A 12,658-nucleotide genomic window follows, 5' to 3' on the forward strand; every position below is an offset into this window, starting at 1 on the left:
ATCTATCTATGTAATTTGGCTCACTTATAATGTCATTGTCTGTATATTTACTTGTTTGTTTTGCACTGTCTTGTGATAACTAAATCTAAGTCATCTTTAGCTGTAACAAAAACAAACATCACAGAAAGGCCATCTGAATAAATTGCTACAAATTAGACTTTTGCATAAACCATTAAAGAGCACCCAGGAGAAATCAGTATAAAAAGTCAATGTGGTTCTGTTTAAATATAGACGTGAAGCTGCTGAATTAGTACCTATAGTGTGTTAATCTACTCTTTTACACTCAAATTATTTACTCTTTTATACGCTTTTAATAATCTAAGTGCAAACATTTAGCCATTTGATTCTGGTGTGTAGAAGCAGAGATGTACCCTGTTGGAATGCCCATCATCCAGTCTTTTCCAGCATCTTTTCTTTGCTCTGTTTTTTTTTTTTGCCCCAAGACAGTCAGCATTAATGAGGACTAATATGGAAGCAGGACATTTTTGGCAAAATATCCACCGTCAGTGAGCTGCAGCCTGCTTTAATTATGTCAAAGCTCAATTCTTAAAGAAACATTCACTGATGCAAAAGTTGCTTCTTATCTCCTAAGCATGTCTCTAAACATGGCTAAAATGCTACATTGTCAGGCTTGTTTTCAGATGAGCTATTGTCAAGACAGAATAAACAATCAACGCTTTCCTTTATGATTTCGTTTACTGTCAAAAACATTCATCAGGGACTGGCTGTCAGTCAATAACTGACATGTCAGCAGCACTCAAAGGGCCATACATCAATTCTCTCTGAACTCCAAGCTCTGATCAGTAAATAACAAAGACAAGCTAGACAAGCAGATGACAAGCCTGTGCGCACCTCAGCAAAGTTTATATAAATGTAGGTCTGTTTATTTAAATAAAACTCAAAAGCTGTGCTGCAAAAATGAATATAATAATTTTTTTGGCATATTTCTTAATGATATACTCAATTAAATGTTGCTCTTATGGATATATTATTTTTAATAATGTCAGACTATGACTCACTAATTAAGTTGATTGTTTAGTTAAATACAAAAATAAAAATAAATAAATAGTGTGCCATCTGCAACATCTTTCTGTATGTTGGATCTGTGAGTCTGTAGCTTCACTGGGCTGAGTGTGAAGGTATAAGAACAAAAATATGAAGGTATGATAAATGTTTAATGAAGGAGGAAGGAGGATGCTGTGAATGAGAAAAAAATTGGATGACATTAAGCTGTTCAGCACAGACAACCCACCACATACCTACTTTCCATGTCTAATTAGACCTCTGCATTGACTCAGAAGCTTTGTTTGGAAGAGGATGTAGAGATATATGAGATATTTCTAGATTTAAAGCAAACCCCTTGATTTAAAAAAAAAAATATTTGAAGCCATCTTTATCATGAAGTGTAGAATCATCTACCTGCACACTGTGAGCAGGTTCCTCTTCTCCACCACGCCGCTCCTGGACGCTCCGCGCCTGCGGCTGAGCGACGCCATCCCCACCGGCGGCCCGGCTGGTGTCTGCGGCGCTGCGCTGACCCACTTTGCTGCCTCTGAACGAGGACAGGAGCGCTGGTTGCGTCGCTGCAGAACGGCAGAGCTGGAGATGCTCTGGTGGAGGAGGACAAAACAGAAAACTGACAGGAGAGATGCATGGAGCGCCTCCTGTTGGCTCTTTCAAAATAAGAGTCTGAACTCTACCAAAATATGCTTCCATTGCTTATTTAAACAATACGCGTTTAACAATAATGAAAATAGTAGTAGTACTAACAAAAATATTCTTAACAATTTTTTTTAGGAAGAAGTTAAAGTGATGAATTCTTGACTAATTAAAAATGGACATTATTTCAACGCTTGGTTTATGGTAAATGTGGGCCTATATTAGGCATGTTTATTTCTTTCTTTTTAGGCTTGGTGTATTCATTTTGATAACAGTAAACGATTTTTTTTTGTTGTTGTTTTGACTGGCTTTAAATGCTTTTTAAAATTCTTAGGTCAATATAGAGAATTGGAGCGCCATCTAGTGGTTTCAGGTAACCAAGTCGCTGTACCCTTATATTTGGCTTTTCGTTTCCTACCTAGACACATTTTCAAAGTTGAATTTCAGAATTATTATTTACTATTTGACATTTCTCTAATTTATGTTTTCTCCCTGTAGCAAGAAGAAATTATTATTAATTGTATTTCATTGTTTTGTTCTTTTTTTTTTTAGTAATCCTAAAGTGTTTTCCTTAGAGGCAAAAATGCCGGAAACTCTTTATATTATTATTTGCCTAAGATGTTTATTAGACTTTCCTGTAACAACAGCAAATTGTATTTCTTTTTGCTGTTTTTAAATTGAATAATTTTCCCTGATGATAACATCACAAAAAGCAATTTATTATAATTTTTCTTACTTTCTTTAGCTCTTTTCTGAGACATATTTTAACTGGTAATTGGGGTTAATGCAATAGAAAATTTGGCAAAACCCTGAAACATAAAGTTTGATCCTATGATGTAAAGCTTTTAAACTCATTGTGCAAAAGTTAGAAAACAGAAGATTAATTATATATTAACTTGTAAAGCTCAAAAAGGCGTATTAGACACTAACTAAACATTATGAAATACACTAAATTACTATTGTATTCTGAATACTTTTTATATCAGTTTTTGTATTGTTTTGATCAGATTTACATTTGATTAAATACTTTCTTTTCCTTTTACTTTGCACAATTGTTTTAATAGTTCTGTTGCTGTTTAATATAACCAGCAACAGAATATTCAGGTTATATTTAACATTACAATAATTAATAATTTGTAGGCTACCTATTTAGTGTGTGTTGTGAAAAAACAAACAAACAAACAAACAAACAAACAAACATCTGTTCCAAATTACCATCTATTTTTAGACCTGTTTCATCGTATGGCCGTTTCATTAAAAAAATGTTCCTCTCCTGTTGTATCCGATTTCCAAAACGTAGATTTTTCTGGCCTCTAACCATATCTATAGCAGGCTAAATGGTCAACAAATGGCGCCACCTAGTGGTTAACCTTTGTCTACGTTTCTACAGATGAGTTCACTTTTATCTATTTTTATTATAGATATATATTTTATTAATTTGTCTCATTCACATTATTATTTTTTTGTCATTATATACATTAAACCCTTATGATCTGATACCATGTCTAGCAGATGTTGAAATAACATGATTTTCACAAAGATAATAGTTATTTACAATAAAGCAACTTGAATATCCTCACACAACAAAATATGCTGAAGCCATTTGTTGGATTTAAGTTTCAAATTTAGGAAAATGCCTCCTCTGTATGAGTGTAAAAATAACTCTTAGGTATTTAAACTATGAGATAGACCACTGCTCCACTGACACAGGAAGCACAGGACCGGCTGTTTGGTGAATGGAAAATGTGTCAGGCACTTCGGTGTCTTGATATTTAAATGGTCCAACTACACTGACTCACCAGGATTTATCAGCACGCCAAAGGTTAGGATAAATTCATATCATCTTTGTCAAACTGATGATATTATACTGTAGACTATGTAATATGTATATTGTGCTGTGCTAGTAATAGCTTAAAGTGCTGACATCTTATATAAAGTAGCCTGCAATCTGATCCCATATTTCCGAACTTAAAGGTACATGGTCACTTTATATGTCTATACAAAAAAAAAAAAAAAATACACAAATTATCTGATCAAAACGAAATAAGATTATAGCACCACACATCCGTCCTGGTCTTTCGTCATTTTTTTTAGCCTAAATAAAATTCCAGTAGTGGGAAGCAGTGTGCAGACATAAACAGACATGGTGCCATCTGCCACCAAAACCACAGAAATATCAGAAAGCCAGATGGTGACAATTGATGTAGCTACTTAAAGTGACAATGAGAGAAAAAAGTGGTCTCTTTTCTGCTACTTTATAAAGTGGCATATGCCACAGGCATTCAAGTTACAAAAGTTATACCAGTATTGAAGATGGCATATGACACTTTTGAAACAGGTAGGCCAGTTTGCTTTGACCGTGTTTTCTTTGATAGTGTGAGAGCAGTAGCCTGTTGTCAATATTACAGTAAACAGGTGATCTGCTAAGCATTGGCCTAATTGTAGCATCTAATCTGACTTAATCAAATGCAGAACTCTGCTTCTTCTTTTTCTTCTTCTTCTTCTGTGTTGTAAAACAACAGATGCTTAGAATGACCTATTATACATGTGCATGCCATGCATAATAGTGGAATATGCCACTTTTGAAACTGGTATGCCAATTATGTAACTGGCAGTGGCATGCTAATTTCAAATGTAGTTTTTGAACTGCTACAACACTTTTAGAACTGGCATGCGACATCTTTGAAAATGGCATACCAGATACTTTTCACTCTAGGTGCCACTGGCCACTTAATAGACCCACATCGAGCCCAACCATCCTGCAATGCCTTGCAGTAAAGCTACAGCTCAGCATGGTGGAAGATCAACCAATGTTGCTAAATAAACTGATCTACAGCTGCTCTAAGTTGAGTGAATCCTTCTAGAAGCCTTTTATAAGAATATCAAGGGAAAAGTCAATTCCCATTCATAACAAACGTTAAAAAGGGGACAGCATCAAGATAATCTATAATTTTCCTATTTATAATGCTGTTTATACTTAAATTGTCAGTATGAAGAACAGAATTGTGAGGTTTTGTGGAGGTTATGACTAAGGTGTAAACTGAGTTATCTTTAGAGTCAGGGTAAGGTATGCCCAGTTAATGATTATATTTAGGGTATTGTCAGAGTTAGGTAATAGAAAGGGCTTAGAATGACTGAAACATCTGGGTCTGCTCGCCTGTGAAGGTGTCCTCTTAGAAGTAAAAATATGTAATAAACTTTCTTCAAATGTCCTTTCAGGAGCCAAAACAAATGCTAAACTGCCCCCTCAGGAGTTAAAGTGCGTGCTAAATTCCCCTCAAGTGCCCCCTAGGGAGCTGAGGGTGTGTCAAAAGACCCCCTAAGCCAAAATGTGTTCTAAAATGCCCCCTGGTTGCCCTCCACAGGGGTGATGATGAACTATATGTGCATGTTTTCTTCTTTCCAGCCCTGCCCTTCAAAAAGTCTGTGCACACCAATGCTTCTAACCGTGCATAAACCACCAAAATAAATGAATAAATATTGTTTTTAATCTCAAAATCTCATAAAGACTTAATTAACCTTTGCAATACTTTCAGTTCTGGGAAAATGTTCTTCAATTTGTCATGTAGATTAGTGACAACTGGCTCTGCCCATTGCTTTCTTGTTTACCCACTTGCAAATACAGAGGCTTTGTTCACAAATGAACTAAGCAAAATGAAGCATGAAACACAAAACATAACAAACAGTAAGTCAGCAGGATGACTGCTCCGAGGCCAAAACAAAAAATAAACTCTCTTTACAAATAAAACAAAATATAGTTCTGATCTCTAAACACTAAACAGGAAAATAAAGACACTTGCTTTTTAGATTTATACCATACTAACAACAAATAGCACAGAGATGCACTCCCGCGGTTTTTATGCAAGATCACTGCAGTTGATGCTCGATGAAGAAAGTTTGAGTTTGTTAAGAATAAAATCAGGGGAACTCTGAGTCTACTCAACCCCCGCATCTGTTGCCATAGTAACGAACTCTCCGGCGCTACCCTGGTCAGAGCAGGTCTTCCTCTGTCTCCGCCCTCCTTAAAGTTACACACCTCGTTTCATTTCCTGCTTTAGTCAGGAGAGTTGCATCGTAGATCTGTGCGAACAATAATAACAAAAAATCTATCAGAAGGTGAGATTAACACTTCAGGTGTTAAAAACGCAAATATGGCTTGTCCTTTAGACGAGGATCCAATCAATGAAGGAGTGGCTTTAATTAGCAGAGACCTGGATGTTCGCCAGGAGAGGATTCTCAAACCAGTTGTCCTTTCAAACTCGGTAAGTTTACGCAGACTTCCTGCTATTTATTAGAAGGTGATACCGCTTAGAGCACAGTGATGTGTGATAACAGCACTGCCAAACAGCAACTTAGTTATTATTGAGTTTTGTAAGACAGAATCAAAATAAGGAGGAATCCCATGATGATGCACAGGTTTTTATACTTCATCTGTTGCCATGTGCGCTCCTCCCCCCATGGGACTGCACCTATTATATGCACAGATCTCCATTCAAGCAGCAGGCTAAACTAGTTTCCTCCTGTAGTGATTATCTTGGTTACAACAGATGGTGGAAGGCCTTATTTACATTTAAGTGAATATGTATCTCTGATATCTGAAATAAATTTCTTCCTAGTCGAAATCAAAATTTCAAACATCAAAAATAAGATTCTTCCTATCTAAAATAAACATGTCTAATAATTAGTTACAGATCTCCATATTCCTGGTCATATATATATATTTTTTACTATTTTGAATAAGAAGTAATAAGATAAGTAATAAGAAATAATTTCAGGTATGAGATATAATATGTGTTAAATTTCTAGGCATTGGAGGCTTAACTCTTACTGGTACAATTTTGTTATTTTGACACTCTAAAATTCAGTTTCTGCTGGCAAAAAATGAAATTTAGCTAATCTTTTATCTCAGTTCTGACTAGGAAAGTAATTTCAACCAGGAAGAATCCTATTTTAGTGATCTTCAAATGGAACTAAAGAGAGGAGAGCACTTTTATCAAATGTCAGAACGATTTGCTATAAAATAATTCATACGAACATACACAACAGCTCCAGGAGCAATATTTTCCTATGCCATTTCTGTCTCCTTTGCAGCTGTGGAGCGGTTTTCTTTCTTTTAAACAAATGTTTCCATATTTTCTTAAATTCTGTATAAAATTCTCCTGTTCCAGTGGTGTGAAATAAGTCGACCTCTGTTGCCTGTTGTCATGGTGACCTCAAATCAGGGGTCCACTGATAATGGCTTTTTATAGCTGTTTGCATGCACTAGACTGAGTCAACCTACTCAGAGTGAATTAAACAAACACACACCAAAAATTCAGTTTAACTCCTTAACTCTGAATTAACAAGGATTTGGTACTGAGTTTGTTAAAACTGCTTTATCAAACAGACCTCAAATTAAGGTGCAGGCAAAAAAAAAATAAAAAGAAAGAAAGGAAAAAAAAGGAAACCCGGCATTTAGGGAGTGGCCCTTTTTATGCAGTGGCTAATGAGATTATGCTTATTGATTTAGCAGCAAAAGCGGGGTTAGAAGAGAGGAATGGACTAGAAGGACTGATATGTCTGCTAATACTCCAAGGCACTGTTTTTAAATCAGGATGAGGGCAGCCTTCTAGTCAGACTGACTCACATGGCATAACTCATAACACTGTAAAAGAAAGCTCTGTGTTTATCTTTTAGCTTTCTCTACTCAATTCTATCCAGAGAAGAGATCACTCAGAACAAACACTTTAAATCATACTTTATAAGGTTTATGTAATAATGAATAGAAAACATGACAACAGCTTTTACAGAATGATAATCTTACTCAGACCAAAGAGATTTCATGGTGATGATGGGCCATCGGCTTCACTTCACCAGAGTCAGCAGCAGCCCCGAATAACGATTTAAAGAAAGCATTTTACACATCTCTAGTGTTCCACCTGGGCACATCATCAAATCTCATATGATTACATCATACACTTTTTGTACGTGAGGAGACTTCACTGGCTCCAGCCATATCAAGATATTATAGCGCTCTGGATCAAGCACAATGCTCCCATTCTGTTCCCAAACATTCGTTATGTACATAATGAAGATGTGAACTTTTCTCCTGACAGAAGAGCTGTCCTACACAGATAAAGTGCTTGGGAAAACATTTGTATTGACACATAAGAGGCAGGTATTATTAAGGTTTTACAAGCACCTACAACAGTAATAAAAATCAATAATAAACAATATGCTGTCAACACGGTGTTAATTAGTCTAGCTGCCAGGCTAGGAGAAGTAAATATTTAGAATAAATTTTGGGGAAAATCCCTGCATATCCTAGATTTTCGGTTTCAGAAAGCCTAAATTATCCCAAGTCAAATGAATACCCCCATTTACTCTGTGTAGGGAGCAGGATTACCTCAATTTATTCTAAGTCTGTTGCAAATTTTAGCTGAGATCAGTCACAAGAAAAGCATTAAAAAAAAGGGACATTTACCATAGGATCCTGTAGATGTTGGCAAGCAAATGCTCATTACACTCTACTGTGATTTTTAATAGGCCTAGAGATTCATAGAATTTTGAGCATCCCTGTTTTTCCCAGAAAATTTCAGGCACAGATCACTTATATGACACAGCGAAGACACTTTTTTTTTTTTTTTTTTTGCTGCATTCTGTTTTTATGCTGAGGGCAAACTTTCTCACAAAATAAAGGATGGTATGTTTCATTTTTTTTAAATAATTTTTAGGTTTTACCTTTGAATTAAAGTGGCTCCATTTCCCTTGTAATTAAACCTTGCACCATTATTTCACGGGAGGAATGAAAAAAATATACATTTCAGCTGCAACTCTGCTCTTTTTCACGATATGAAGACAGATTTAGTTTCTTACATAATAATTATATTTGTTTCATATGGTTAATGAAGGCCATATTTTTAAATAGATCAAGCATAAACATAGCAGTAGCTGCAAACTGAAGTCTACCTGATTTGCCCACATATATTTTTTATGTTAAATAAGTGTAATGTTGCTGATGAAGATTCTTAGTCATCTAGGTCATAGTCATTCCGTAGAAGTTCAAAAAATATCCACTGGACTTGGTTTCCAAGATTTGAAGACGTTTCGCCACCTCTCCAGGAAGCTTTCTCAATTCAAATGTCTGGATCCGCAGTGAGTTTGAGTCTTATATCGACAAGGCCTTTTATTGCTTGGAAACATGCAAATGGTAACCGATGAGTGGGTCGTTTGGTTCCATTGTTAGCCTGTAATATCTGAAACCTGTCTATGATTCTGAAGGTCGGTCATTAAAGGGGGGGGATTGTCGTTAAAGGGGGGGATTGTCTCCTGCAATACCTTAAACCTGTCTATGATTGTTAAGGGTCGGTCGTTTTTTTGAACTTCTACAGAATAAGTGTAATGTTGAGTGTAGAAGCAAGGATGTGTATTTTGTACTTGTCATTGGGCGTAATGTGCATGTCTGGCAGTATGGATGTGTGTGCATTGGTGGAGCTAGTCTGTGGTTGTGTGTTTGTAGCTGAATGATTGTCTAATAAATATCACCTGGTTCACTACCCAAAGCTTCATTCAATTCCCTTGGGTGGCATCTACTGGCTGAAGCGATTGTTGCATCAAATCCTAAAAATGTGATGCTGCTATTCTGTATATATAAAAACGTTGTGTTTTTGGTATCTCATTAAAGATTCCCATTTAACTGATGAAACAATAATCATTTATGTGGAACAAGATCATCTCCAGGTTTATATGGCGGAATAAGAAACCAAGGGTACGCTATAAAACATTAAAATTACTAAGAGATAAAGGAGGAATGTGGCTCCCATGTTTGGAAAATTACTACAAAGCAGCACAACTGCAATTCGCGGTTTACTGGTGTAAAGAGGGTTATGAAGCAAAATGGAAAGAACTAGAAATTAGTCAAATTGATACCCCCCTGCAAGCTCTGCTGGGGGATAAACACCTGAAGACTATATATTCAGATGAGTTGTGTGTTTCCATGGGTGAATGTATGTAGTGTAAAGCGCTTTGGTCAAGTCTCCTGACTTGAATAAAGGCGATATATAAGTACATGCCATTTACCATTTAGAATGATAATGTTTCTGAGGTGAAAATCCAACTGGACATATTGATGTATTTGCATGAGGAAGCAATGTACCTGTATGAGTCACTGATGGAAATATTTCCTGAGGTGGAAAAGGACAAATAAAAAGTGTGGTTTGAAAGCATCAATAAACATGGCAAGGGATTTATTGTAGATGTAAAATGCTGGATATCTGAAATAAAACAATCAAGACATGGAGATCCAATTCACTATCATGCCTTTATGAGAGCCTTTGAGTACAATGTAGAAAGAACAGAAGACAATGAATTCTGTCTGCACTTTTTGGCTCAGCACACAAGGAGAGAACCATGAGAGCTTGTTTGAAGCTATCACCAAATGTCCTCAGACAAAGGCTATCAGAAGGCATGGGCATTACTGGAATAACATTTTGGGAATGAACAATAGCTCTCCTCTGGGTATTTGCACAAAGCATTCTCATGGCCTGTGGTTAATGCAGAGAATGTTAAATCTCTTAATGTTTATGGTATCTTTTTAAGAGGATTTCTGTCAAGATTGGTTTAATGAATCTGACCCGTATGCAGAGAAACCACTCAGAGAACACGAAGAAAAGTTCAACAGGTTTATTTGTTGTAGTGAGAACTGGCATTGACTCAGTGAACTGGAACTGGAAGTCAGAAGGGAAGATCACAGAGATCAGTTCAGGGACCGTGGGAATTTAGGCTGCTGTTACATTTATGCAGGAGAAGGACTCACGTTTGAGGGGGCTCTTGTCAATCCTTGTATCCAGTCTGTGTGGGATTATCCAGAGAATAGGTAACACGTTGGAGAGCGGACAGATAGACAAACGTTGGACTCGGCGGAGTAATGGAGCGGACTGTCACTCAGATATCTGATGGGAACTTGAACGGATCATGTGGAGGTTTTCCCCTGCTCAGTGTGAACTCAGTTTTTCCTTCCAGGGAGAGAAGGTCCAGGTATCCAGTTATACAGGAAGGCTTCCTGCCGAAGAACAAATAGAAATACAACATAAGTCTCAGAGAAACAAAGTTCAGGTTAGACTCTACTAAACTCAGCATGGCTAGAGTATCCAAAACTGGCAAAGACTCTGGCGTCGAGGTGGTGACAGCCTGCTGCTTAAGTACTCCTCTGGTAATGACCCAACAAGTCGCAGGTGTGCAGTGAGGCCCAACGAGGACAGGGCACCGCCTGGTGGTGGAGAGAGAAAAACACAAAAAAAACCCCCACACAAACTGGAATCCTAACAGGGTATTTATAAGAATTATGCTAGAAGTTGTAGTTACAGATCTCTTGTTACCTCAATTTAATTTTACAAATCGGATACTCTTTACGTTCTTTTTCCTGTTTGGTGCAATTACAATTGCGGATCTTAAACTCTGTATTTTGACGGTTACAGAAGAAGAAGAAGATGGAAAGGAGTAGAAGTTGAACAGCTCTCATTAATTAACAGGACAGACGAGTATTCAGAACAACATATATGAGTGGGTGGAGCAGAGCCCTCATGGAGTATGGGGAATCTGGGGGTCAAGCTGGTGTGCTCTCTATTCTAATATACTATACTCCATATTAATGCTCCTTTGCACCATTATTTTTAAACTGGTTTTCCTTTTCACTTATACTGTTTACACGCCGATCACTGCTGCACTTTATAATTGAAATGCTCATTCACTGTTGAAATGACAACAACATTTTTCTAAGTCTAAATCTCTAGGTCAGTGTTTACCAACCTTTTTTGGCTTGTGTACCTCTTTGAGCCCTTTTTCTTACCATGAGTACCCTTCTTAGTCAAATGTTTTGATGATTGTGTTAAAGTGGAACGTACAATTTAATTCTTAGGAATTCAATTCTTCAACATTAATATGTTGCCTGTAAGTTAGTAAGGAATCAAAATAAAATCATATTATAGATCTCTATTTATAAAACTGGACTTCCTCTGATTAACTCCCTCCTAATCTTATTTAAACTTGATGAATTGTGTTAGGATAATTATCATTGAAGATGTGTGAGTTTATCACACCCTGGTATGGGCTGCCTGTTGTGCGTCAGAACCGACATTTTAATCTAATTATGGCAGTTCCTCTGTCTGGATATACAGCTATAATCTTCATTTTGTATGTGGCAAAGATTTGGAAATGGAATGAGAGCGGTGTCCTTCAGCTAAGAACGAAGTGTAATATTTTGATAAGTCTGGAGCCATGGATGTCTAATCATCTGCTGATGTGTCTGATGTAAAATATGATGATGTGGCAGACTGGAGATGTATAAAATGCCTTTTTAACTTTTAATCGGGGCCACTTCCTGAGAGGTGAGCGCAGAGGTGAGCAGCTGCCATTCTGTAACCCTAAGCAATTTCCCTGATCTGAGTAAGATTACAATTTCTATCAGAATCTGTTGTCATGTCTCCCGGTTACTTAATACACAGACGTTATGAAATGTTATTTAAAGAGTTTGTCCGAGTGATCTCTTTTCAGTGAAAAGAACCAGAGAGATAGAGCATCAGGGTGCATACACAGAGCCTATCATTAACAATTGGGAACAAAATACAGAACAAAAATCATAGACAGACATTATCAGTTTTGATCAAGACACCTGAGCTGTTTTCATGAGCTTCAATGGCTCAGTGTGGAAAAAAAGCTGATACCAGGCTGTTCTTTACATCCAATTTGTTCCTGTTCATGGTTTTGCTGTGTGTAAAAGCTGATATTGAACTCAAACATTTAAGAAAAAATGTAGTTTTTTGTTGATAACAGCTTGTTTAATTTCTCTATGTAGCCCTATTTTACTAGCCTGACGTAGTCCGACTCAATTCTAGTCAGAATATGAGTCTGATACTGCTCCATAGAGCTGTGATTATGGGGCGTGTTTTGAACGAACCACGAAAAAAAAATGCCTCTGCACTCAATTGGATAGACCTACAACCAATAAGAGCAACGGAGTGCG

At 36.9% G+C, this 12,658-nt stretch overlaps 3 protein-coding genes across 3 annotated transcripts in view; 2 read left to right on the forward strand and 1 right to left on the reverse strand.

Annotated features, from left to right (window-relative positions):
- rundc3b (RUN domain containing 3B) overlaps positions 1-1,636 on the reverse strand; it is an 18,503-nt gene extending 16,867 nt beyond the window's left edge. Inside the window, exon 1 of the mRNA XM_015392919.1 lies at positions 1,420-1,636. Coding sequence (XP_015248405.1) covers positions 1,420-1,496 — 77 coding nt within the window. The 5' untranslated portion in view covers positions 1,497-1,636. The remainder of the gene's footprint in view (positions 1-1,419) is intronic.
- Positions 1,637-5,724: 4,088 nt separating this feature from the next.
- The window catches only part of LOC107096292 (multidrug resistance protein 1-like), a 98,763-nt gene continuing 91,829 nt past the window's right edge, over positions 5,725-12,658 (forward strand). The window contains exon 1 of the mRNA XM_015392887.1: positions 5,725-5,921. Coding sequence (XP_015248373.1) covers positions 5,811-5,921 — 111 coding nt within the window. The 5' untranslated portion in view covers positions 5,725-5,810. The remainder of the gene's footprint in view (positions 5,922-12,658) is intronic.
- Positions 11,227-12,658, forward strand: part of LOC107096290 (multidrug resistance protein 1-like) — a 38,662-nt gene continuing 37,230 nt past the window's right edge. The window contains exon 1 of the mRNA XM_015392885.1: positions 11,227-11,250. Within this exon, the coding sequence (XP_015248371.1) occupies positions 11,227-11,250 (24 nt within the window). The remainder of the gene's footprint in view (positions 11,251-12,658) is intronic.

Source organism: Cyprinodon variegatus, unplaced genomic scaffold (genome assembly GCF_000732505.1).
Source record: "Cyprinodon variegatus isolate N-32 unplaced genomic scaffold, C_variegatus-1.0 Scaffold613, whole genome shotgun sequence".
Lineage (NCBI taxonomy): Eukaryota > Metazoa > Chordata > Actinopteri > Cyprinodontiformes > Cyprinodontidae > Cyprinodon > Cyprinodon variegatus.